This window comes from Humulus lupulus, chromosome 5, assembly GCF_963169125.1.
Source record: "Humulus lupulus chromosome 5, drHumLupu1.1, whole genome shotgun sequence".
Lineage (NCBI taxonomy): Eukaryota > Viridiplantae > Streptophyta > Magnoliopsida > Rosales > Cannabaceae > Humulus > Humulus lupulus.
The window spans coordinates 188,764,905-188,792,887 of record NC_084797.1 but is presented as its reverse complement, the minus strand read 5'-3'; the positions used below and the strand labels follow the sequence as shown (position 1 = coordinate 188,792,887).

At 38.6% G+C, this 27,983-nt stretch overlaps 1 protein-coding gene and 1 long non-coding RNA gene across 2 annotated transcripts; both read right to left on the bottom strand.

Annotated features, from left to right (window-relative positions):
• Positions 1–10,825: 10,825 nt before the first annotated feature.
• On the bottom strand, positions 10,826–11,473 carry LOC133833886 (uncharacterized). Its single transcript, XR_009893192.1, has 3 exons — positions 11,275–11,473; positions 11,100–11,191; positions 10,826–10,989 (listed from the first exon to the last, which is right to left on the bottom strand). It is a non-coding gene; the product is annotated as an uncharacterized LOC133833886 (long non-coding RNA).
• Positions 11,474–11,711: 238 nt separating this feature from the next.
• Positions 11,712–12,683, bottom strand: LOC133779776 (zinc finger BED domain-containing protein RICESLEEPER 2-like). Its single transcript, XM_062219688.1, has one exon. The coding sequence runs from the start codon at positions 12,681–12,683 to the stop codon at positions 11,712–11,714; it is 972 nt and encodes a 323-aa protein (XP_062075672.1).
• Positions 12,684–27,983: the final 15,300 nt, after the last annotated feature.

Sequence of the window (27,983 nt, the reverse complement as noted above, 5' to 3'; positions counted from 1 at the left end):
AATCACCCCGAGACTCAACCCAAGCCCCGGCACTTAAACCTGTTGTGACTAAACTGCTAATCAATATTCTAAGATCGTCTCATGCCGAATGGCTCGAACCAACCCACATTATAATGTAGTCCCAACACATATCGTTGACATGCATACAATTATACCCTCAACGGGCCAAATTACCATCACACCCCTGTAATTAAAATGTCGACCCACATGCATGCATTTAACATCATATTATAATACAATTCACATATACATGCATAATATCATTTAATGGCATAATTAAGCAAGTATGGCCCTCCCGGCCTACTAATCCCGCCATTAAACCACATCGGAGAATTCGGGGCATTACATTGAGGGCATAGTTGATTCAAAAAGGGCTCGGCTTATAAGCAGAGGGACTAAAAGGGCTCGACTTATGAGTCGAGGAGTTTACAAGGCTTCATTTATGAGTCAAGGGGTTCATGAGGCTCGACTTATAAGTCGAGGAATTACATGATTGGTTTATAAGTCGAGGATTTACAAGTCGAGGATTTACAAGGTTAGCTTATAAGTCGAGGGTTTACCCAGTTGGCTTATAAGTCGAGGGATTACATGACTGGCTTATAATTTGAGGGGTTCACAAGGCTCGACTTATGATTCGAGGGTTTGCGGGGCTCGACTTATCAATCGTGATCGGCATTATGCGCACTGAGCCCAGGCTGTTATGGCTAGGCCACCTTGGGAGTGCATTATGAACTTGATCGACTCGGATGCCATATGAATGAATGGGAGTGCGACACACACTCTTGTACTCCTATGTTCACTTACTGGTATAGTGTGTATGCTTGGTTTCAGTTATCATTGTCAAGCATGTTGTTATATTCTGTTGGCTATCTAATTTTGTTAGTATGACTTCTTGCTAAGTCTTTTGGCTCACGGGTGCTTTGTGGTGCAGGTAAGGGCAAGGAGAAACTTGGCCATCCATGAGTTGGAGAGCATTAGCCGCAATGTTTACATATGCAGTCTGCTCAACTGCCACAGCCGAGGTATCACAGGGGAACTAGGGTTGGATCCTGTTTTGTCGTTTAGGTCGACTTATTTTGTAATCCCTGAGTTTTAAACAAAAATTTTAAACTTGTATTTTTGGATCCCATGTAAAGACTAAAGTTTTATTTTAATGGAAATGTTTATTCGTTGACTAAGATTTTTAATACATGAACTCGTAGTGGCTTAGTCACATGTTTTAGTCCAAATGACTTGTTTAGCGAGTCCAGCACTAATTTTAAATACACGTGGTAACAAAACCTAATTAGTATGGCGTTACAACTTGGTATCAGAGCTACCTAGGTTTAAGGGTTCCTGATGATGGACTGGGCATGTACACTCGCCGCTAAAGACAAGCTCGACTCAGGGTTCGGTAACTATTAATATAGTTATGTGTGCAATTGATTAAATGAAATATGTATGCCTTACCTGCTTGTTAAAATAGAAAGCATGAGCTATTCTGATAGGGTCTGACCCTTGACTGCTGTATGCATATTAAAGATGTGCTTATTATCACAATAGTGACTTGTGAATGTTGTAGGATTGCTTATAAGCATCATTATTGCTCTTAAATGTCAGAAATGCTTATTAGCGCTGCTATATGTGCATATATGCCAGGAGATGCTTATTAGCACCATTAAAATGTTAAAAGGAATGCTTATTAGCATTGCTATTTGCCTATGCATGCCAGAAAATGCTTATTAGCATCATTATTACTCTTGAATGTTAGAAATGCCTAATAGCATTATGTTATGTATATGAATGCCAGGAACGTGCTTATTAGCATTGTTAATGCTTGTTAATGTTAAGAACGTGCTTATTAGCACTTTGTTTGAGCATGATTATGAATCACCATGCTTATTAGCATGACTGTTTATGTGTGAGAATATAGGGATGCTTATTAGCATTGACATTGCTTGTGAATGCAAAAGGAAGTACTTATTAGTATTGTTATATGGACATGTAGGTCAGGACACGCTCACTAGCGCTGTTATAGATACATGTATGCTAGGAAATGCTTAATAGCACTGTTAAATGTTAAAGAAAGGCCTATTATCATTGCTATTTGTCTATAAGTGCCAAGAAATGCTTATTAGCATCATTACTTGTTTATAAATGTTAGGAAGTGCTTGTTAGCACCATGTTTGGATATGAATATGAATTAACATGCTTATTAGCATGATTGTTGAGTGTGAACATCTGTTTGTTCGGTCTTGGGTCATAGGGCGGAAAGAGGTGTAGTAATTACTACCTAACTAGCCGAATTGATTACTGGAGCAAGATACACGTTTGGAAGTATGCTTCCAGGGTAGTCAGATCTACGAGTTGCCTAGGGAATACAGGTTGAAAATGATAATTAGGGCCAGACCCCTCTGCCAGCTCCTGGAAACTGACAATAGGTGCTTGCTGATATGCAAGCTAGGCTACAAAGGCAGGAAGAAGAGATTTTCCAGTTGGGACAACAGTAGGTTCTGACAGGGAACACTGCCTCAGTGGCACCACTTGTTGCTACAGTACCAGTCGTATAGCAGCGGTCTGAGATAGAGAACCGTTGGGAGTTGTTATGTGAACGGTTCAGGAAACAGCACCCTTCGGTTTTGAGTCTATGAGTATCATTATATCCATCCTAGACATTATGAGGATTGTGGGTGACAAGAGAATGGCCTGGGCCACTTATATGTTTCGAGAGGATGCCCGAATTTGGTGGGAGGTAGTATCCCTGACTGGGAACATTAATACCTTGGATTGGGAAGAGTTTAGAACTCAGTTTAATGAAAAGTATTATAATGAGGCAGTTAGAGCGGCAAAAGCTAAAGAGTTCAGTAAATGGTTGCAAGGCAATATGGCAGTAACAAAGTATGTACTGAGGTTTGATAGATTAGCCAAGTTCGTTGCAGACTTGGTGCCCACTGATGGGACAAGGAAGAAAAGATTCCTTCAGGGGCTATAGTCTATGATATCTCGGGATGTCAGAATTACAACAGCACCCGAAGTGTCGATATACGCTCAGGTAGTAAAAGGAACCCTAACTGTAGAGGGCACTAACAGCAAGATCTGGCGCGAAAGTGCGACCATAAGGGATACCGGGAGAATGGGAACTCCCTTTACATGATCTGGTAGGGGTGGAGGCCCTAGTCACCAAAAAAGGAATACCTTAGATACTGTGTTGGCTTCTGGTCCTGATAAGAGGCCACGGGGTGTACAGACTGGCCGCTAGAGCTACAACGAGAACTAGAGGACATATCTAGAGTGCACCAGATGTAGAAGACGTCATCTGAGGGAGTTGGTAGTATCCAGGAGACAGGTTAGATCACTGTCAGTGATAGTAGATGATAGAGAGGTTTCAGTTGACCTAGTAGAGTTGGTTATGACCGACTTTGACATGATTTCTGGGTATGGATTGGTTAAGAGAAGTAAGGGGCAACCAAATATTGCAAGAAAAGGATGGTAACCTTTGAGCCCGAGGGTGAGGACTCCTTTGTATTTGTTGGCACTGTGCATGAACCCCGAGTACCTATGCTTTCGGCATTGAGGGCTAGAGACCTATTGTGAGGAGATTGCATAGGATTCCTGGCCAGTGTGGTGGATACCACTCAGGTTGTGACAGTGGTACCAGAAGAGACTAGGTTAGTTTGTGAATTCCTAGATGTGTTTCCAAAGAAATTACCAGGGTTGCCGCCGCATAGAGAGACATAATTTGTTATTGAACTGACACCTGGAATAGGGCCAGTGTTTAGGGCACCTTACAGAATGGCCCCAATATAGTTGAAAGAACCGAAGATAAAATTGTAGCAGTTGTTAGACTTGGGTTTTATCATACCCAGTTTCTCGCCATGGGGTACGCCAAATTCTATTTGTAATGAAAGAGGATGGGTCTGAGGATGTACATAGACTATAGAGAACTAAATAAGTTGATCATTACGAATATGTCTCCTTTGTTAAGGATAGATGATCTGTTTGATCAATTACATGGAATAGAGTTGCTAGTGGGCCAGTTGGCCAACATTACGCTACAGTCTACACTATTGGAGAAATAAAGGAAGGTAAGTTGGGTGATTCACAGCTAATGAGGATCAAAGGGTATGTCCTAGTTGGGGTAGCTAGAGACTATACAGTATTAGATATAGGTTTATTGAGATATAAAGGTTGGATCTGTGTTCCGATGGATATTGTTATTAGACGAGAGATTTTGGATGAATCTCACACTACTCCATACTCCTTGCATCCTGGCACCACAAAGGTGTGGCAGGACTGGAGGACTTTATAGTGGTGGCTGGGGATGAAGATGGATGTAACCAAGTATGTGGCCAAGTGTCTGATATGTCAGCAAGACAAGGATGAACATCAGAGAACAGCAGGGGTATTACAGCCCTTGGATATCCCAAAGTGAAAATGGGAAGACATCACCATAGATTTTGTGGTGGGATTTCCCAGGACGGTGGGTCAACGCGATTCGATGTGGGATATCATAGATCGATACACCAATTCAGCTCACTTTTTTACCAGTGAGGATGACTTATATAGTTGACCAACATGTAGATCCCTATGCAAGAGAGATAGTACACCTTCATGGAGCTTTGATGTCGATCGTGTCAGATTGGGACCCCACATTTACTTCCAAGTTTTTGGGAAGTCTGCAGAAGGTGATGGGCATGCAGTTGAAGTTTGGTACAGCTTATCATCCTCGGAAAGATGGACAATCTGAGAGGACGATACAGATATTAGAAGACATGCTGTGAGCATGTGTGCTGGACCTTGAAGGGTCCTGGAGTAAGTATTTGCCTCTGATAGAGTTTTCCTACAACAATAGTTACCAGGTGACCATAGGAATGGCTCCTTACGAGATGCTGTATGGAAGGAAATGCATATCACCCATTCACTGGGATGAGATGAGTGAACGTAGAAACTTGGGTCCTAAGGCAGTATACAGGACCAATGAGGCTAACGAGAAGATCAAATCTTGGATGCTCGCTTCTCAAATTAGGCAGAAAAGTTATGCTGATATGAAACGCAGGAATATGGAGTTCCAAGTGGGAGACTATGTCTTCCTTAGAGTCTCACCATGGTAAGGGGTGAGGAGATTTGGGATGAAGGGCGAGCGGAGCCCTAGAATTGTGAGACCATATGAGATCCTGGAGGGGATCGGTTAAGAGGCCTATAGATTGGCCTTACCTTCGGCGCTGTCGGCTGTACACAACGTACTTTATGTTTTGACACCTTGGAAGTATGTATCAGACATGACTCATGTATCGAGTTACGAGGGTCTAGAGCTTCAGGCAGATCCCTCCTATGAGGAACAACTAGTCCAGACACTAGACAGGAAGGACATGGTTCCGAGAAACAAAACCATACCTTTAATTAAGGTATTATGGAGGAACAGCAAGGTCCAGGAGACGACCTGGGAGTGAGAATCCAACGGGCGGGATTAATATCTCGAGCTGTTCAGGTAAAATTTTGAGGACGAAATTCATGTAAGGAGGGGATAATTGTAACGCCCCAATTTCCCTAATATGGCTTAGTGTCTGAATTAGGGGGTCAAGAGGAAATAATTGAATTAATTAGATGCTTAGGAGTTATGAGCATCTTATTATGTTAATAGTATTACGATATGATTATGCTTGCATGTTTAAGTGTATTAAATATGCATGTGGGCCCGTTTCTTATTAGAAGAGCATTTTCATAATTTTTACCTGTTGAGGGTAAAATTGTAAATATGTGTGATATATGATTGCGACCACATTATTATGTGGATATATTTAAGTTACTCGGCATGAGGCAATCCCAGGGAGCTAGTTAGCAAAAAAGTCACAACGGGGTAAAATACCTGGCTCGGGGAGAGCTTAGGGGTATTTTGGTAGTTTGGAAAAATTATAGGGAATTATAGAGTAACGGGAATTAATTAGTTAAATATTGGTTTGATATATTGTTTGGGATTGTATGAGATAATTTGAGATTAGCGGGAATTATGGAAAATGACAATTTTGCCCTTAGGGGTAACCTTTGAGGTTGAATGGGGCAAGGGGCATTGTGGTCATTTGACCACATGGGTCAATAGACTAGGCCAGCAGTTGGGTACCTAGCTCACTCACGTACAACACTCTTCTCTTTGGTTTGAGAGCCCTTTCCTTTGAAGAGCACATAAGGCAATCTAAGACTTAATCAAGCTTTGGATTTTTGGTGAAAGTTGGAGCCAATTTGTGTGGAGTAGCAGCTGAGGTTCGGGTCTAGGGACTACTAGGGCTGTCATCTACCTCAAGGAATTCGAAATCAGAGGTGAGGTTTCCCCTGTTTTGGTATTCAATGGTGTTCTTGATTTTTTTATGATTTTGATTCCTAGTTTAGTGTCTAGGGGTGTTTGGGGTGGTTTGATTAGTGGGTTTTATTGCCTAGACTTAGTAAATAGTTTCTATGGCTTGAATTCTGTTAAAACCATCTTGATTGGTTGAAATTAGGGTTTGAAATTGTTGGAAATTGCTGGGTTTGCAATTTGGGGAAGAACATTTATTTTGGGAGTATTTTCAGGTTCTGGAGACCTAGCGCGACCGCGCTAGTGTCCCAGAAAGGGGAAATTGGGTTCCAATTTAGGGGCTCGAGTTGTGCGGCGCAACCGCGCCTACGTCCCAGAAGTCCCAATATTTATGTGGGCGCGACTGTGCCAAGGGTAGGGACGACTTCGCCAAGGGCCCCGAAATGATGAAATGTTGATTTTAGGGCTAGGCTGGGGGGTTCGGGGAATCTGACTTGGGAGCCCGCTTGGGGGCTCGTAGGACATCTTTAGCGCCCTGTTAACTGGAACCATGGTTTTAAGATTTAGAGTTCGGTTTGGAACTCAAGTTCTGAGGTTAAGTCCTGATGAGCATATATTCATGTTGTGACTAGGGTATCTGCTAGGCTCAGGTCAGGATTAGCGCTCGGGGTTGTTTCATTATTCGCACGAGGATCGAGGTAAGAAAACTACACTCGATGCATGAGATATGTGATTAGGGCTCGGCCCCGCTGTCAAGTGTATTATGATTAGGTCTTGGCCCAAATGTTGAATGTAGTATGATTGGGGCTTGGCCAAATTGTTAAGTGTATTATGATTAGGGCTTGACCCCGTTGTTGTATGTATTATGATTAGGGCTCGACCCAACTGTTAAATTTAATATGATTATGCCTCGGACCAACTGTTAAATGTAATATTAATGGGGCTCGACCCAATTGTTAAATGTAATATGATTGGGGATTGAGCCAACTGGTAAATGTAAACATGATTAGGGCTCAGGCCCAGCAAATGGGCATAATTATAATTATGCCTGGGTATATATGCTTTAGTATACTGTAATGCATTGTAACTGTGTGTATGATGAATGTATTATGTGGATGTTTGTTCTTTCTAGGAAGCTCGGTTTATAAGCTGAGAATTTGTTTGTTGCATTTGATTAAAGCTCGGCCTGCTAGTCGAGGGTATATTTGATTCAAAAAGGGCTCGACTTATAAGCAGAGCGACTAAAAGGGCTCGACTTATGAGTCAAGGGTTTTACAAGGCTCGACTTATGAGTAAAGGGGTTCATGAGGCTCGACTTATTAGTCGAGGAATCACAAGATCGGCTTATAAGTTAAGGATTTACAAAGTCAGGTTATAAGTCGAGGATTTACCGGGTCGGCTTATAAGTTGAGGGATTACAAGGCCCAATTATAAGTTGAAGGGTTCACAAGGCTAGACTTATGAGTCAAGAGTTTGCAAGGCTCGACTTATCAGTCGTGATCGACATTATGTGTGCTGAGCGCAAGCTGTTATGGCTAAGCCACCCTAGGAGTGCATTATGCACTTGATTGGCTCGGATGCCATATGAATGAATGGGAGTGTGACACATACTTGTGTGACTCTATGGTCATTTATTGGTACAATGAGTATGCTTGGTTTCATTTATCACTATCAAGCATGCTGTTATATTCTATTGGCTATCTGAATCTATTATAGTGTTGTGGATACTACCAGAGTTTTCCCAACGGGGTCGGGAGAGACCAGATTAGTTCGTGAGTTCTTGGAGGTGATTCGACAGCGGGACAAGCTTCAGCTCGAGATTTAACCCGATAGAAGAAATGTTCTATCAGGTCTGGGCATATAACCAGGATGGGGACTTTTCGTTCTTGGACACAAAATTTTGGGGGCGTTACCTTTCCAAATTTCAGGATCAGTTATCAAAAGAGCCCACAGACACAACCGAGGCTTCCAGAGCTGCGGCAGAGGTTGAGGAGGAAGAGGTGTCATCCCAGAGGCAAGTCACCAAAGCTCGAGGATGAAAAGGGACCTCTCTTATAGATGTATATATATTTACTGGAGCCTTTTGTTTATAGGCCTTTTAGGCCAAGACAATTTCTAATTGAGTTATTCATATACTTGTGTTAGTATATGTTCATTAATTGCTGATCTATTTTTGTTCCCCTTCATTTATTATCTTGTCATGTTTATGAACCTTAAGTCCTTGTACATTTCCATAGTCATATGGACAAATTTTAGACCGAGATGAGTGCTTGATGACTCGATCAATTAATTTTGGCCAATGAGCTGGTTATAACTAGAAGTTTGCTCACCTAATAGCGTTATACCTGTTAGGAATCAGGTCTCGGACCTGGTTATATCCAGGAGTTTGCTCGCCTAATAGTGTTATACCTGTTAGGAATTAGGCCTCGGACCTTGTTATATCCAGGATTTCCTAGTTGAATTCTAGGTTTTGTTTCTTTGAATTTTCTTTAACATAGTTTGCATTCAAAATTTCTTTGAAAATTCGAGCTTTAAAAATTCGTAGAATAATCAATTTTCAAAATTCTAAGTTTTACAAATTCGCAAAATTCACTCTTCGAGGGATAGATGCCGCCCAAGCGATCATAATTTATGAATATTCTAGATTGCTTTTACAAAATGAGCTCGTGATGCATAATAAGAATAAGAAAAAAAATATTGGTTCTACGTTTAAATTACGCAGTAATCCAGTGTAATTTAAAATAGAATGACTTTTATAAATAAGCCTTACACGGGAATTTACTAAAAACATTAAAAATTAACAAAGTGGTCATATTACTGATAGCATTTTTTGAGATGTAGAGCATTCCAAGTCCGTGGGACCAACTCTCCACTTAACTGAGTTAGTTTGAAGGTTCCTTCACGTAAGATTTCCACGATCTGGTATGGCCCTTCCCATTTTGGTCCCAATACACCATCCTTATGATCTTTACTTGCCAAGAACACTCTTTGGAGCACTAAGTCACCCAGTCCAAGTCTGCATCCATTTACCTTCGAGTTAAAGTAATGGGTAATTCTCTGCAGATAATGGGTGAGCTATAATTGTGACTCCTCTCATTTTTCCTCAATCATGCCCAGAGTTGCGTTGAGAAAGTCATGGTTTCAGTCTTGATCGAAGGTTTTCTACCTATGTGACATCACTAGTGCTTCAATTAGGAGCATAGCCTCACTTCCAAAGGTTAAAGAGAAGGGAGTGTGCCCTGTGGAGGTGCGATGTGAGGTCTTATAGGCCCAAAGTACTTGTGGGAGCTGTTCGGGTCATAATTCCTTAGCTTCATCTAATTGTTTCTTTAAACTCGCCTTTAGGGTTTTACTTACAACCTCGTTCTGTCCATTAGCTTATGGATACACCACTGAAGAAAAACTCTTTGTTATGCCGTACTTCTCACAAAAGTTCGTGAAAAGATCACTATCGAATTGAGTTCCATTGCCAGATACGATCTTCTTTGGGAGCCCAAAATGACATATGATGTTCTTCACGATGAAATTTAAGACTCTCTTCGTGGTTATGGTCGCCAGAGGCTCAGCCTTGACCCACTTTGTAAAGTATTCGATGGAGGCAATTGCATAGCGAACTCCTCCTTTTTGTGTTTGTAGTGAACCAATCAGGTCAATCCCTCATACTGCGAATGGCCATGGTTATGAAATCATGGTTAGCTCCATGGGTGCTGCTTCAGAAATTGTGGCAAAGCATTGACACTTATCACATTTTTGGACATATGAGGCCGAGTCCTTTTTGAGCGTAGGACAAAAATAGCCATGCCTTAGTATCTTTAGAGTTAGGTTTTGCCCCCCAGCTTGGTCTCTGTAAAATCTTTCATGTATCTCATGTAGGATAGTCTATGCTTCCTCGGTTAGAACACACCGCAGGAGGGGTAGCGAATTCCCTCGTCGGTAGAGAATTCCCTCTACCATAACATATCGTGGGACTTGATATAACAATTTCCTTGCGTCCTTTGGGTCATTTGGTAGTTTACCAGTTGTGAGGTATTCCACTATGGGGGTTATCCAAGTCAGTTTTGTGTTAATCACATTGATAGGGGTGAGCATCGGTCGGTTTGGGCAGTTTTTTCATAACAAAAAATCCAGAATTCGGTTTTCGGTCTGGATTGGTGCAATCCAAAAACTGACCGACCAAACCAGTTCAAAGAAAAAATCGACCGTTTTGGACCGCGGTTTGGTCGGTTAAACCGACCAAACCGAATTTATTATAATTTTTTTTTTGAAAGTTTTAGTTAAAAAATTAAAAATTTTGGATTGTTGGAATCCATTTTTGTGCATTTTTAAAACATAAATATATAGAACATAATTACATTTACAAATTTTAAAGTTTGAAACATAATTAAAAGTCCATAAGAGCATAACATAATCTCAAATCACAACACATCATCAAAAGTCTAATACTACAATATCTATTAGTCCAATCCAAGACACAACCCAATTAAAATTTAAAACCAAAAGACTACAACCACAAATCTCAACACATAATTAAAGTTTAAACTTAAAGTCCAAAGTCCATAGTCCATAGTCCATTATAACACAAATTAAATCTAAGTCTAATCGACTACAACAACACAAATCAAGTTCAAATTTCAAAAGAATAGATAGAAAACAAAGTCCAATCCAAAATCCAGCATTCATTCATTTCATGGCCTGCATCAAGCAACCATGACCACCTGCTCCTAAGACAAAAGAAAGAATAAAATTATAATGTATATATAACACATGCTACATGGTACTTTTAAGATAAATAAAGTTACTAAACTACAATCTTAGAAGCTCAACTAGTTACCTTGAGATTTCAATTGTTCTTATCGGTCCCACTCCCACTCCCAGACCCACTGCCAAGATTCTCAGGTACATAGGTAATACACGAGCCATCACCTGAAAAATATTCAATTAATACAAATAAGTTATAATATATATATAATATTTCAATTAGAATAAGCTATTAAGTAAATAAATACCTGGAAAAACTTGTTCACATGCCTCTAAACCATCAATCTCATCCATGTATTGTCGAAGCACAACAGGCTCTTCAGACTCACAAGTATACCAATTTTTTAGAACAAATCAAAGCCTCCACCATCCTCGGGGATAAGGAACTCCTAAATGAATCTAGGATTCTTCCCCCAGTAGAAAAAGCTGATTCAGATGCTACTGTAGACATGTAAACAGCCAATACATCTTTTGCCATGCGCGCAACTATTGGATACTTGAATCCATTCTGTTTCCACCATTGTAGAATATCAAAGTTAGGATCAAGTTTCTCACGACGATCACTCAAGTAGTATTCAAGATCATCTTCTTCAATGTCATTACTAAGTTGTAGTTGCCCTTGAAGAAATGATTCTGTAGTGGAATTGATAACAGGCTGAGATGGCTGAGACTGAGATTGAGATGGTTAAGCTTGAGATGATCGAGATGGTTGTTGTTGTTGTTTATAAAAAGCATACAGTTGTGCCAAAGTATTTGTCACCAACTTTATCATTTTTTCAGACTCACTTGAAGTGTACACAAATTTGAAACCATGATTCACAACCTCTAATTTATACCTTGGATCAAGGATATTGGCAATAAATGTCAACATATTAAGCTTCTCAATCCTTCCCCAGTACTTGTCATACTTTCGTTTCATACTAACTGCCATAGCCCCTAACAAAGTATCAGGATTAGAAGCCATAGTAGTTAAATCAGCTTGAACCTTAAAAATATCTGGAAGGAATAGATTGGATGTGACATATAATGACCCACTAAATCGATTAGTAAGATCATAGAATCTCCTCAAAAAGTCAACAAATACAACTGCTTTTTCCCAGTCTAGGTTGGTTGGTGGACCATCCATTCTTTCTTCATCAAAGTACTTTGTGTAGTTCGCATCTGCTTCCAAATTCTCAAAAGCCTTCTTGAATTTTATAGCAGATTCTAACATTAAGTAGGTGGAGTTCCACCTAGTAACCACATCCAAGCATAACAAGGCTTTTGATTCAATGTTTGCATCCTTGCAACTTTCTTTAAATCTTTTCAGTCTAGCTAGAGATGACCGTACATAACTCACCGCATTTCGAATGCTTGAAATTGCATCATTCAACTCTTTCAACCCATCAGTTACTATCAAATTCAAAATATGAGCTGAACACCTCATATGAAACATTTCGCCATTCAATGGAATGGTATTGTCTTTGTCCAACAAGTGCCCCTTCAATTTTCTAAGAGCAACGTCATTTGAGGAGGCATTGTCAACCGTCACTGCAAAAACTGAGGAGATACCCCACTCATTAAGACAATTTATCAACTCTTTCCCCCACCAAGTCCCCTTTATGGCTAGGAACTTGGATAAAGTTGATAATTCTCTTCTGTATTTTCCAATTATCATCAACCCAATGTGCAGTCAAACACAAATAACTAATATTCTGGATTGATGTCCAACAATCGGTGGTCAACGACACTCTGTGCTTCACCAAAATCGACTTCAACTCTTTCTTCTGATCTAGAAACGCATTGTAAATATCTCTCACAACAGTAAATCTTGATGGGAACTGAAATGTGGGAAAGAAATGTTTAATGAGCTTTTGAAATCCTTTTCCGTCCACGTGCCTAAAGGATAACTCATCCATAATGATATATTCGGCGATCACTTTCCTAACAGCATTTTGATTAAACCTTAGCGGCAGCCCACTTGAAGCAACTTCTTCTTCATTGCAGGTTGTTGTCTTTTAAGTAAATCTATTCATAGTTGATTGTTGCTTCTTACTTTGCTCAACCCAGTCACTGAAAGGACACTTCTTACACTTTCTCTCCACATGTGCCCATAGTGTGCTAGTCCCATTCAACTTTGTATCAGCCGCATAATCGGTGCCATAATAATTGCAAGCAGCTCTTGGCTTCTTAGGATCACGATCAGGCAACATAGTGTAATGATCCCACACGCTCGATGTTTTCTTTCCAACTCTTTGCTTCTTTTCTGGTCGTTCAACCTCTTTCACCTTTTCTTTTTCATTATCCTCTTTCTCGGTCTCTTTGTCTTTTTCCTTATCTTGATTTTGTCGATCATTCCTCTTCTTTCGTACGTTCTCTTTCTTCATTTCCTTCGCTTGTTCTTCTCCATCAGAAGAACTTGACAAATTAGTTTCAGCATACTCCAACCACTCCCCCATCATCCCTTCTAAATTTTCCTCATTATCCATATTTTATAAACACAATTTCAGCAACAAATATAAGACATAATATGAATTTAGAAAACTTATGAAATCATATAGGAAGAGAACTAAAGAATTTGTGAAATGAGACTATTTGGTTCACCAAATAATATGATTTGAAGCATCATTATTATTCTTATTATTTGTATATATCAATTTTAAGATATCACAAACAATAATATTAGATGAGATTCACTAATATTTAATATTGTAATAATTGTACTATAACTTATTATTATTATTATTATTATTGTGGTATTAGTAGTATCAAATGTTCGAAGCGACATAAATGAGTGAGTCTTGACATTATTCATGTTTAAATCATTATAAACCATTTCAAGTATATTTATCTATTCTTAATACCTATATACAAATCCACAATTATTTATGTTTTATATAAATTATTTGAATCAATGTATATTTTCCTTATTTAAGAACATGTTCTTTTAAAATTAAGATTATCTTTTAGCTAGTCTTTTTTACCATTGCTAGTTATTTTTTTACAATTGACAATTGGTTTGTTGGCCATCGGTTAATGTCGCTATTTATTATTAATAGAGAGGAGAGTTCAATTTTACTCTCCCTCCTTCTCAAAACCATATTATCTTTTCATTATTATTATTATTATTATTACTTATAAAAAATACATCAACATTCAACTTTCAGTCTTATAAGTCAAACATAGTGTAATTTATTTATTTATATATGGTCTCTGAATCATCAATTTGCAAAATGCATGACTCCACAGAAAATTCAGTGCAAAAAATTGACCCGAAACAAGTTTATAATATTATAAAAAAATGATAATATTACTGATAATAATAACAGTAAAATGAATTTGTACAAAGGTGTCTCTAGACTCTCTATTAGCTCCAAACCAAACCAAACAAAAATTACTACAAGTCAAGGATGGATGCAATTAGAACAAAGAGCTGAATATGCATTTCACCTGTGATAGACAACTTGTTTGATTTTAAATACAAATTGTTAAATGTACAATACAAAACCATTACTTCTGATTCTGAACACAGACAACTTGTTTGATTTCAAAAGTAGAGCAACTAAAAATAATAAAATGAGCAAAGTGCATTATTTAATACCTGGTAGGTAGCCACCGCCCACCGCCGTGTCCGTGAACCTGAAGTGAAGCAGTGCAGTCGCGTGGGTCGTGGTCGACTGGTCGTGCGGCTGGGCCGTGTTGCTGCTGCCGAGTCGCCGTGGGTCGTGGTAGTGGTCGGTCCATTCGTTTGGGCTGGGATGGGTATTTGAGAGGTGGCTGCAAGTGATGAGGAGAGAACAGAGGAGAGGAAGAAGGAGGAGATGGGTCTATTCTGTGAGAGGCGGCTGCAATGCAAAGTGACGAGGAGAGGAAGAAGGAAGGAGGAGGAGATGGGTCCGTTGAGCTCTGTGTCTTTCTGTGAGTGAGAGGCGGCTGCAAAAATTTAAAGTGATGAGGGAAGGAGGAGCCGAAACAAGTGCATGCCATGCCCTAAGTTTTTTTTTTTTTATTTCAGATTTTTTATTTTTATAAATTTTTTTAATAATTAATAATTATATAACGTTATATTATTATTTTATTATGTTCGGTCGGTTTCGGTTTTACTGGTCGGTTCACCCAAAATTTCCAAACTGACCGAAAAGTGGCGGTTTGCACCGTCGGTGATTTTTTCGGTTTAAATGGTTTTGGTTTTTTCGGTGTTCGATAAGTCGGTGTACACGGTTTTTTCAGTTTTTCGGATTTTATGCTCAGCCCTACACACTGACCTCAACATGTTCTTCTGTTAAGCTTGGTTGTTCTAAGAAATCCACTAGGACCACGTTTAATGTATCCGCTTCATTGGTGGTAGCAAGTTGGGCTAAAGCACCAGCATTCAAATTCTGCTCGCGGGGTACCTGCTCAATGAAGCAGAACTCAAACTCAGACAACTCATCTTTCACCTTATCTAGATAAGCTACCATTTTGACACCTCGAGCTTGATACTCCCCCAAAATTTGATTAACCACGAGCTGAGAATAATTATAACATTGGATCGCCTTTGCTTTCAAATCTTTTGCCACTCGTATTCCTGCCAATAGAACTTCGTACTATGCTTCATTTTTGGATGCTTCAAATCCGAACCTTAAGGCTGTATAGAATCAGTGTCCCTCAGGTGAGATCAGAATTATCCCAACTCTGGATCCGTTTTCATTAGATGATCCATCAATGAAGAGTTTCCACAACTCTTGTACTAGTTCTCTCATGGGCTCGTCTTGAAAACCTGTGCATTCTGCCACAAAATCAATGAGTGCTTGACTCTTGATTACTATGTGTGGCTTATATAATATCTCGAACAGCCTGAGTTTGATGGCCCACTTAAGCAAACGTCCCAATGTTTCAGATTTTTGCAAGACCTGCATTAAAGGTTGATCTGTTAAGATGTGGATGGTGTGGGACTGGAAATACTGTGTTAAAGGTTGAGTTTACTCAAGGGCAAGATCAACCTGAACACAAGTTTTTCTATTAAAGGGTGTCTGGATTCAGCTCCCAAGACCCTTTTACTCACCTAGTACACCGGTTTCTGCGCCCGATTTTCTTCTCGAACTTATTAGAAGGACAATTTTCGTAATTTGGCTCGTTACGAGTATATTTGGAATATATGTGCATATATGTGATAGATGTGTGAGACCACATTATTATGTAGATATATTTGGGTTACTCAGCATGAGGCGATCCTAGGGAGCAAGTTGGCGGGAATGTCACAACGGGACCAAATACCTGACTCGGGGTGAGTCAAGAGGTATTTTGGGTATTTATTACATTACCGAGATATCGGGTAATGGGAATAAATATTTGAGGATATGTTCAAAGTTAATGAGATTAGAAGGAAATTTCAAGGATTTTGACCATTTTACCCTCATGGGCATTTTTTGGGTACCCCGAGCCTCGAGATTTACTTAAGGTTACTTGAACCTTAAGTAAACTACACAAAATATAAAACAAAGGAGAAGTACTCAACAAATACTCTCTCATCTCTCTCGTGTATACTCTCTCTCTCAATTATTTGGGAATTTCTTGCTATATAAGGGGAATCGAAGCTAGCTCAGGCTCGGGATTGCTTAGGGAAAAGCTTAGCATCATTTTGGGCAACAGAGGTATCGATTTTTAGCCTCAATTTTATGTGTTTTCTCTAGTTTTAGCTAAGTTTTAGAGTTTTAAAAACTCAAATATGAGTTGGAGATTTAGGGATTTTGGCCAAGTTTGAGTGTAACGCCCTGGATAACCAAGACTGTTACATTGTGTGTTTAGAATTGTGCAAGACTTGCTAATCAAGTCGTTTAGTTGAAAATGTGACCCTTAAACCATAATCAAGCTAGGGTTAAAATATTTTGGTCACAAACGAATAATTTTTCATTTAGATAAACGTTCAGTACGTGGGATCACAAAAACAGAGTTTTAAAGGACAAATTTACAACTTTCAAAAGCTAAATACATGAAAAGGCCATTGTAATGGCAAAATACACATTTTAGGTTTTCTGTCCCTGTACAATTCCTCGGCCGTGGTGGACGAGCAGCTGACAATGTACACCTCGCCCCCAGAGCTCTCCAACTCATGGTTGATCCATCTTACCCTTGCCTTTACCTGCACCACGCAGCACCTGAAAGCTAAAGCTCAGCTAGAAAACCATATAATAAAGCATAATAAATAATAAACAATCAAATTACCTATAAAACAGTTAACCAATTATTCATCATGTCATAACAGTCCCCTAATCAGAGAGGACAATCAATGATTCACAAGCCATAAAACCCAGTATTTTAACAAGCTATAAGCACCAGATTAGCAATGGTAAACATATCAATACTCAGGGTCGACGCCCTTAGGCCGCACCCTTAATTTAACCCATTGACTCTGGCTCGCTTAGGCCGAGCTAGGGTTAAAAGATTTTGGTCACAAACGAATAATTTTTCATTTAGATAAACGTTCTGTACGTGGGATCACAAAAACAGGGTTTTAAAGGAAAAATTTATAACTTTCAAAAGCTAAATACATGCAAAGGCCATTCTAATGGAAAAATACACATTTTAGGTTTTATGTCCCTGTACAATCGCTCAGCCGTGGCGAACGAGCAGCTGACAATGTACACCTCGCCCCCAGAGCACTCCAACTCATGGTTGATCCATCTTACCCTTGCCTTTATCTGCACCACGCAGCACCCGTGAGCCAAAGCCCAGCAAGAAAACCATATAGTGAAGCATAATAAATAATAACAATCAAATGACCCATAAAACAGTAAACCAAATATTCAACATGTTATAACAATCCCCTAATCATAGAGGACAATCAATGATTCACAAGCCATTCAACCCAGTATTTTAACAAGCTATAAGCACTAGATTAGCAACGATAGACATATCAATACTCATCAGTTTAACAAAAATCATCATACAATACTCAGGGTCGATGCCCTTAGGCCGCACCCTCTAATTAACCCACTGACTTCGGCTTGCTTAGGCCGAGCTCAGTGATTATTTAGCTGACCTCAACTCTCAGTGGTCGAGTCGCATCCTATGCACAAATATCAATCCTGACACTCTTGGGCCGTTTATTTCATGCTCACATGACATATCATAATCATACAACATTTGCATTCAAATATAGGGAACCTAGTCCCAACACAACCACACAAAAGGGTGCAATTTTTTTTTTTTTTTTTAATTCTGAACGGAGAAGGTGAAATGGTTCCGAGCACGATCCTTAGCCCCGAGCCATGGAGATATACCTATTCACAAAGGTCGATGGGTAGCCATCAACTTCCAATTAAAATAAAATACCTAGGAGACAGAAACTAGCCTCCAGGACCTCAATTTCTACTAAACCAGGTAGTAGAAATTTTCCCGAGCAACTAGGGTCGAACCCCCAAGTGCTACAAATTCTTGAAATAATTCTAAGGCTAAAAATCCCCAGGCAGGTCGCGACTTGCCCCCAAGTCAGAGAGCAAGCACCCCAGCCAAAAAGGGGAGGCGGGCCGCGACATGGCCTAGTGGGTTGCGGTGCGGCCCTAAGTCAGAGGCACCCCCATGCCAAAAAGGGCCACATGCGCCGCGACGCCCCTCAAGTTGGGTTGCAGTGCACCCCTTCGAACCCAGAAAATCTGGGTTTTCACTCCATTTTTTTTCTAGCCAAGAACACCAAGAACCAATCCAGAATTTCCCCAACAATTCTCTTAAATTCAACCCCAAATCCGTTACAAATTCAGGACCATAACACCCATTTTTAATCCCCAAAACCTTAGCAACAAAATCAAAGTCATTACCCCAATTCATCAGCTAATATCACCCAAGAAACTCAATTTAATTCAACACTCAATTCATGCTCAAGAACCTAGAATTCAACCTAAACCAATCCAGTAAAACACAGAGATTAATTACCAAGATTCTTACCTCAAATTATAGCTCAACTTCCCAGTAGAATCCTTGCACCAATTCAACTTAATTCCTAGACTTCTCCTCTGTTTTCCAGCTTAATTCCTCTCCACTTCCTTCATAGTTTACCAGCCCAAAGTCTAGCTCAAGCCACTTTGTTCCTTAGCTTCAAATCTCATCAAGGATGAGTGAGAGAGAGAGCACGTGAGAGAAGAGAGAGAGTGAGCTGAGAGACTTTTCTTTCTTTCCTTGAGTTATTCTATAGTTTTATATTTTATTCTAATAATGCTGAATATATTTTCTAATAGCCAAAAGACCCATTTGCCCCTCTAACCTTATCAATCTTTCAAGGGTGCCTAAAGGGTATTTTAGTAATTTTTCTCCCAGGTCCCGCTAATTCCTCAAGTGTTCCTAACATTTACTAGTTAATCCCATCATCAAATTAACTTCCAACTACTTACCCAATGTCTAATAAGCCCCGATATATTTTCTAAATTCCTGAAAATACCCCCAAGCTCCCCCAAGCCGGGTATAAATCCCCACCATGACTATTGCGCCAATTCGCTCACTAGGACCGTCTCAAGACATATCCTACTAATATATCCACATAATAATGTGGTCTCAACAATTTATCACATTTATGCCCTCAACGAGCCAAAACTACAAATATGCCATTAAAAGCTAAACAAGGCCCACATGCATATTTAATATTCATAAACATGCATTTCACATATCCATATAATCATAAAATCATGCATCTAAACATTTAAATCACACATATACCTATTATGCCTTCCCGACATGCTAATCAAGGCCCATAAGCCTTATTAGCAAATTTTGGGTCGTTACAACTATCCCCTTCTACTGAGATTTTTGTCCTCGAAATTTACCTGAATAACTCGGGATACCGATCCCGCATTGCTGACTCCAGCTCCCAGGTCGCTTCCTTGACCTTGCTATTCCTCCATAACACTTTAATTAGAGGAATCTTCTTGTTCCGTAGAACCTTGTATTTCCTGTCTAAGACCTGAACTGGTCGTTCCTCATAAGACAAATCTGTTTGCAATTTTAGGTCCTCATACTTCAACACATATTGTATATGAGACATACTTCCGAAGCATAGAAATATGGAATACGTCATGAACTCCCAAAAACAATGGTGGTAGAGCTAATCTGTAAGCAACCTGCCCGATCCTCTCCAGGATCTCGAAAGGTCCAATGAATCTAGGGCTTAGCATGCCCTTCTTGCCGAACCTTCTCACCTCTCGCAGTGGTGAAACCCGCAGAAACACGTGGTCCCCTACCTGGAACTCCATATCCATATGCTTAGGATCAGTGTAGCTTTTTTGTCTGCTCTGCGAAGCGAGCATTTGGGCTCAAATCTTCTCGATGGCCTCATTAGTCTTCTGAACCATGTCCAGTCCCAAATACCTCCTCTCACCCATCTCATCCTAAGGAATGGGCGATCTACATCTCCTCCCATATAACATCTCATAGGGAGCTATTCCAATCGTTGATTGATAACTGTTGTTATACGAAAATTCAATCAATGGGAGATACTTACTCCAAGACCCCTCAAAGTCTATCACGCATGCTCTGAGCATGTCCTCCAATACCTGAATCATTCTCTCAGACTGTCCATTAGTCTGAGGATGAAATGTTGTGTTGAATTTGAGCTGAGTTCCCATAGCCTTCTGCAATCCACCCCAAAACGTAGAGGTAAATATAGGATCCCGGTCTGACACTATAGACTTAGGAACCCCATGGAGACGCACAATCTCCCTCACATACAGCTCTGCGTACTAATCCACAATATAAGTTGTCTTCACTGGCAGAAAGTGAGCTGACTTGGTGTATCTATCTCTTATCACCCACACCGAGTCATGTAGTCCCACTGTCCTGGGTAAACCTCCCACGAAATCCATTGTAATATCCTCCCATTTCCACTCAGGAATACCCAAAGGCAGTAGCAACCCCGCTGGTTGCTGATGCTTAGCCTTCACTTGCTGACAAGTCAAACATTTGGCCACGTATTCCACCACATCCTTCTTCATCCCAGGCCACCAATACAACGTCCGTAAATCCTGATACATCTTCGTGGTGCCTGGATGGGGTGAGTACGACGTAGTATGGGATTCATCCAATATCTACGTCTAATCCCCATATTAGTCAGAACATAGATCCGACCCTGATACTGTAGCAAACCAACCTCAAATATGGAATAGTCCTCAGCCACTCCCGCTAAGACGTTCCCTCTAACTTCCTGCAACTGTGCATCCACTAACTAACCCTCCTTAATTCATTACAGTAGGGTCGACTGCAAAGTAATATTGGACAATCGGCCCACCACCAACTCTATACGCGCTCTGGACATCTCATCTGCCAATTCTCTCTATACGCGCTCTGGACATCTGCCAATACTCTATACCCGGCTCTATGCATCCGCCACTACATTGGCTTTCCCTGGGTGGTAAAGAATATCACAGTCATAATCCTTTACCAACTCAAGCCAATGCCTCTGCCTCATGTTCAGGTCCTTCTGAGTGAAGATGTACTTCAAGCTTTTGTGATCGGTGTATATCTCGCACTTCTCTCCATACATATAATGCCTCCATACCTTCAGTGCGAACACCATCGCTGCCAATTCTAGATCATGGGTAGGGTACCGCTGTTGGAAATGTGCCCTGAAAGCATATGTAGTAGACATTGTTTTTATGAAATAAACAAATGAATTGAATTTGTTATGCATATATTTTATGGACTATATAATTCTGTGATAATATTAAGTAAATATCAGGAAAATTCCTAAGTTCATATATGTGATCTCAAACACGTATTGGTACGGGAGGATTATGTTTAAGATAAATGAACTTGAATAGTTCGCAATAAAATAAAGTTATGGAATCTTTAGATTAATTACTGCAAGTACAGTCCACTAGTATTATGAATACATGTGCTCTAGATCCGGATCACTAGTGTGGTAGGACACTTTAGTGGAGGTGCTTTATATATTAGAGAATATATAGAACTGGACCAGATATGTTTATTAATACTTAGTTAAATACCGTTTCGAAGTATTAATTAAATATATCAACTGATGATCATATACAAATAGATCTTAATCCTGAAGTTACTATGAACTCCTGTTTATGTTATATGAGTTCTTTGATTCACTTGTTAGGGTCTGTCAGAATGATCAGGCTGAAAACTTTTGTTTTGGGAACTCATTAATGTAGATGGCTAGGGACATAGTGTACATATATGGAATCTATGCCTTCTCGCAAGAGATTGAATGATGGTTCTCTTAAGGGTTGACTTTTGGGACTGAAAGGTTATTGAGCTCAAATTCATAATTTAGTTATGAATTAACCTTCACTAGTAGAGTCAATGGTACTTAAAGAAACAAGAGATAATTAAAAGGGTAAAATGGTAATTTTATTCCCGATTAATTATGAACCATTATTAGAGGGTCAAGTTGTATGAAATGATTATATCAATGGATGCTTTATGATTATAAAGTACTCAGTAAATGAAATGTCTATAATTACAAGAGTGCAGTCTCATATATATAGTGGAATAATCATGAGATTAATACATTAAGATTATTTAATTAAAGAGTTTAATTAATAATCTCAAATTTATTGGAGCTTGGAATTATAGGTCCATAGGTCCCCATAGCGGCTCTATCAATACTGTTCAAGGTAAGAGTTGATATGAAGAGAAAATAGTTTAAAGACATATTTAAGAAGAAACTTGTTCTTCAGGCCAAATATGCAATTATATGATAATAGTGATTAATTAATTAATTACAAATTAGTTGTAGTTAACAAAATTAATTAATATTTAATTATTGTATAATTTTTGAAATTATATTAAATAATTAAATTAATTTCGAAATTTAATTAAATAATTAATTAATTATAATTTTCGAAATTATAATAAATTAAATATTTATTTTCGAAAATTTTGGATTTAATTAATTGGTAGAATTAATTAAATATCTTTATTTGAGTGGGAGATAATAATCTAATAAGTTCAAATTGGATTTGAATTTAAACTATTAATATTTATTCAAATAATTAATTATATTTGATAATTAATTAAAAAGATAATTAATATGAATTCAAATTTGAATTAGTTATCAGGTTGTTAGATCTTATCTCACAAAGTAGTTTGAATAAATAATTAAATAAAAATTGAAAAACCAACATCCCTAAAAATTAGGAAGGCTACACGTTCACACGCAGTCCATGGACTGTGTGGCGTGTAGGTCAATTTTCAGGGATGGGATTTTCATTTTTAATTAATTAATGGATAATTCAAAAATTGTTTTTTGGATTTTTTCATTAATAGAATAATTAATTCATTAAAAAGTAAATTGTAAAATGTTTACAGATTTATTTTTTAAAATTTGAATATTTTCTTTTAAGTATGACTAATGAGAAAAATATTTGGAAATGTATGTGTGAGACAACTCTGAACATTCGCTCTGTGAAAAATAGAACGATAGTTTTCTCTCCCTGAAAAAAAAGAACCAATTTTCACGCCTATTCTCTTGATCTCATGAGTTGAGTACATCAAGTAGAATTACAAATAAACACTTCATTCATTCTCTAAGTGCCCACACATTTCTTGAGGTGTGGAGAACGCTTTGGAAGATCTTAGTGTGAGTACGTGGGAGCGGCTTGGATAGGAAGATCATTCTAAATACGAAAAGATAGCATGGACACTTGATAGGCTTCAAGAGGTTGATTTCTATTATTATCTTGCTTATGATTAATGTATGTATATTAATTAATTTGCATATTTAAAGGTAGTTTAAATATGTTACAAAAATTTTGTTGTATACTGGGCCAACCACACCACCATTCCGCTGCGTATTAGGAAACTCTTTCCTAACAATTGGTACTAGAGCGGTCATTAATCTCTGCATACATTAATTACTGTATGGGCATAATATGCATTCTTATGTTATGGTAATATATATGAATGAATGGATGTATGTATGATAATAGTTTATTCTTAAGGGTCGTTAATTATATGGTTTTTTGGGTTTAGGAAATGTTCTTAAAATTCTAGATGAAAAATGTAAGCCATTTTGGGGCATAGGAATTTTTGTAATTTTAATTTTCTGTGTTAAAATTATTTGAAAAATTCTGTAAGGCCCGACCCCGGGTTCCGAGCCTCACCCAGTCGGACTGCTGCGTGCCCAGCCCCGGCGTGTTGCTTGCACAGGCGCCCTGCCCACCTCGCCCAGCCGAGTGCCCGCGCCCCTGCGCCTGCGTCTGCCGCGAGCCCAGCGCACACCTGCGCCTCTGCTGAGCGCGGGGCCCTACGCCTCACCTAGCTGCACGCCTGCGCGCCCCAGCGCCAACTGCTGCTGCTCCCAGCCGTGCCCCCTGTATGCCGCACCCAACAGCAGCCCATGCACCCCAGCCGTATGCCCCATGCCGAGCCACCATATGCAGCCGCCCCTAGGGTTTCTAAACCCTAGGGCTTGCATCCAAAAATTGTCCATTTAAATTATGGGCTTAATTAAGTTAACCCATAACTAAAAATTGTTTTATTTTGAATTAATTGTATGAGCCCAAATTCAAATCTGGGCCTAATAACTTATCGGGCATTAAACCCAAGTTAATTATTCTTAAAATTTGTTTAAGATAATTAAAAGTTATTTTAATTCAAAATTAAATTGATAAGTGACTTAATGGATCAAGACTACTTGTGAAGGCCCTAAGTAATAGATAGAGATCTATTTAGGTCTTATTTAGTTTCTTACATTTTTGTGTATATTTTTGCAAGTGTTGTAATTTTTCTAGAAATACCCAAGACACCCAGCCCGCATTTATTTAGCTAGTATTTATTTATTTAAATGTTTGAATGTGATTAAATTGTTTAATACTTTATCATGCATTTTTTGAGATGCCATATATATAACCCACACAGTATTTAAAATTGTGCATGCATCTCATATGAGTAGAAACATGCCTTAGGATTGTCCTATGTGATTATATGCTGGTCCATATAATAATAAGTCTAGTTTTTAACTAGTTCAAGAGCGGAAACATATTTTAAAAGTTGTTTAATTTCTAGTATTTAATAAAATTGTTTTATTAAATTATAAATGATATTCTTAGTAATTATAACAAAATAAAATTGAACTAATTAGGGCATAGTTCTATAATTTTAATTTTGCTTAATTTGATTAGTAATTATTAGAATATCATTTGGTAAAAATAGATCACTTTATTTTTACAACCAATTAAAAAACATAGGATGTTTTGAGAAAACACATGTTCTAAAATAGTGAGTGGGAGAAGGAATTATGACAATAAGTCCCATAGTCTCCATTATTAGTTAGCACCGAGGTAACATGGAGAGGGCCTAGCGGCACCATTGCTTGTGTCCCCCTAAGGAAGGCTTCCGACTGTGTTATTCTCAAGGCAAACTTCTTTTTCAAGAATAGGATTTAATGATGTATTTCAAGTTTGACTGACCCTAAGGCACACTCTTGAGTTAAGTCATTGATCTAAAATAATGGGTTACACTCACAAGGTACATTAGGCTTTCGAGCGGACTAGTGTATTCTTGACCAAACAAGCGGTTGTTTATAAGTCAAAAGATAAATATTGATTAAAGTTTTAACTTATAAATTTGAGAGCTTGTCTCAAAATTAATTTGGAATTAGTCTGACTTACCCTAAGGCTGGTCCATTAATGTTCAAATTAATTAATCGTGGAATTAGTAATTATTTTTATGTGTTTTTTGTTGCATTCATGCATCACGTTTACTATTCCGAGAATAAATGATATTTATTATATGCATAAATTCATTTGATTTATTTATTTATTTTCAGCAATAATGTCTAGCTCAAATCATGTATCTTCTTTACTTAATGAAAAGTTGATTGGTGAAAACTACATAAAATGGAAATCAAACTTGAACATTGCATTAATATGTGAGAAGCCTAAAAAGTCATCCAAAAGAAAAGAGAACAAGAACACTAAAACCTCCAAAAGGAAGACCCCAAAAGGGATTTGCTTTCATTGTGGAGAAAATGGTCACTGGATGAGAAACTGTTCAAAGTATCTCGCTGACCTCAAAGAGAAAAATACAGGCAAATTTGATTTACTTGTGTTAGAAGCTTGTTTAGTGGAAGATAATTCCTCATCTTGGATAGTAGATTCAGGAGCCACTAACCATGCCTGCTTTTCTCTTCTGAATCTTAGTTCAATGAGGAAGCTTGTTGATGGAGAGGTAACTATGAGGGTAGGCAGTGGTCAGATTGTCTCTGCAGCAGCAGTTGGAACAGCCCATTTGGAATTTGAGAATAATAAATTTCTTGTTTTAGAAAATGTTTATTATATTCCTAGATTTTCTAGAAACTTAATTTCTGTTTCTATGTTGCATGAACAAAATTTTAAAATATCTTTTAATAATAATTCGATTGTTATTTCAAGATATGGTTTTAAGATATGTTCTGCAAAATCTATCGATGGGCTTTATAAACTGCAAGCTAAAGAGAAATCTGTTAATAATTCTGAATTATTTAAAACAACCAATCCAAGATCTATTAAACGAAAAAAGACTGATTCCGATAGTGATACATATCTGTGTCACTTGAGATTGGGCCATATTGGTCTAGACAGAATAAATAGGCTTGTAAAGGATGGTCCTTTAAGAGAACTATCTATTGGATCTCTCCCTGTTTGTGAATCCTGTCTAGAAGGCAAAATGACCAAGAGACCTTTCTCTGCCAAAGGTTCAAGAGCCACAGAACCACTTCAGCTAGTACATACGGATGTTTGCGGTCCACTTAATGTACAAGCAAGAGGAGGTTATGAATACTTCGGCACTTTTATTGACGATTATTCAAGATATGGTTACCTATATTTAATGCAAAGAAAATCTGAAACTTTTGGAAAGTTCAAAGAATTTCAAGCAGAAGCTGAAAAGCAATTAGGTAAGTCACTAAAAGCTCTTCGATCTGATTGAGGAGGAGAGTACTTGGATTTTGAATTCAAGGACCATCTGTGTGAGCGTGGCTTTCAATCCCAACTCACAGCACCTGGAACGCCACAACAAAATGGTGTTTCAGAAAGACAGAACAGAACGTTATTAGATATGGTTAGATCAATGATGAGTTTCTCATCATTACCACTGTCATTCTGGGGCTATGCAATTCAATGTGCTCTATACATATTAAATGTTGTTCCATCTAAGTCTATCCAAAAGACACCCATAGAATTATGGAATGGTTGTAAACCTACTTTACACCATTTTTGAATTTGGGGGGGTCCTGCACACGTGCTTAAAGGAAAGACCGGGAAGTTGGAATCACGCTCTGAAGTATGCATGTTTGTGGGTTATTCCAAAGAGACCAGAGGTGGAATTTTCTATAGTCCAAAAGAAAATAAAACATTTGTATCGACAAATATAACTTTTCTTGAACATGACTATGTGAATAACCACAAACCTCGTAGTAAGGTTGTTCTGGAGGAGATGGTCTCAAATGAAGTTGCCAAGTCACCAGCAACAACCAATGAAAAACGGCAAGAGGAAACTGCTAGTTCTAGTCAGAATAGTAGTGAACCTCGTCGTAGTGGGAGGGTTAGCAAGCAACCTACACGCTATGAACACGAAGTTCAAATGCTTATGTCTGACACAAACAAAGACGATCCATTGATATTTAGAGATGCAATGAATGATTTTGACAAGGACAAATGGCGAGATGCCATGAACCAAGAAATGGAATCGATGTATTCCAATTCTATCTGTGTTCTTGAAGATCCACCTGAGAATATCAAACCCATTGGTTGCAAGTGGATATTCAAGAAGAAAAGAGGAGCGGATGGGAAAGTAGAGACTTTCAAAGCAAGGCTTGTAGCCAAAGGTTACACACAGAAAGAAGGGGTTGACTATGAAGAAACTTTTTCTCCTGTAGCCATGCTAAAATCCATTCGTATACTCTTATCCATAGCTACGTGCATGGATTATGAGATTTGGCAAATGGATGTCAAAACATCTTTTCTGAATGGCTACCTTGACGAAACCATTTACATGTCTCAACCAG

Coding starts and splice junctions, on each gene's coding strand:
- LOC133779776 (XM_062219688.1), bottom strand. CDS start 12,683: ATGATAATTGGAAAATACAGAAGAGAATTATCAACTTTATCCAAGTTC.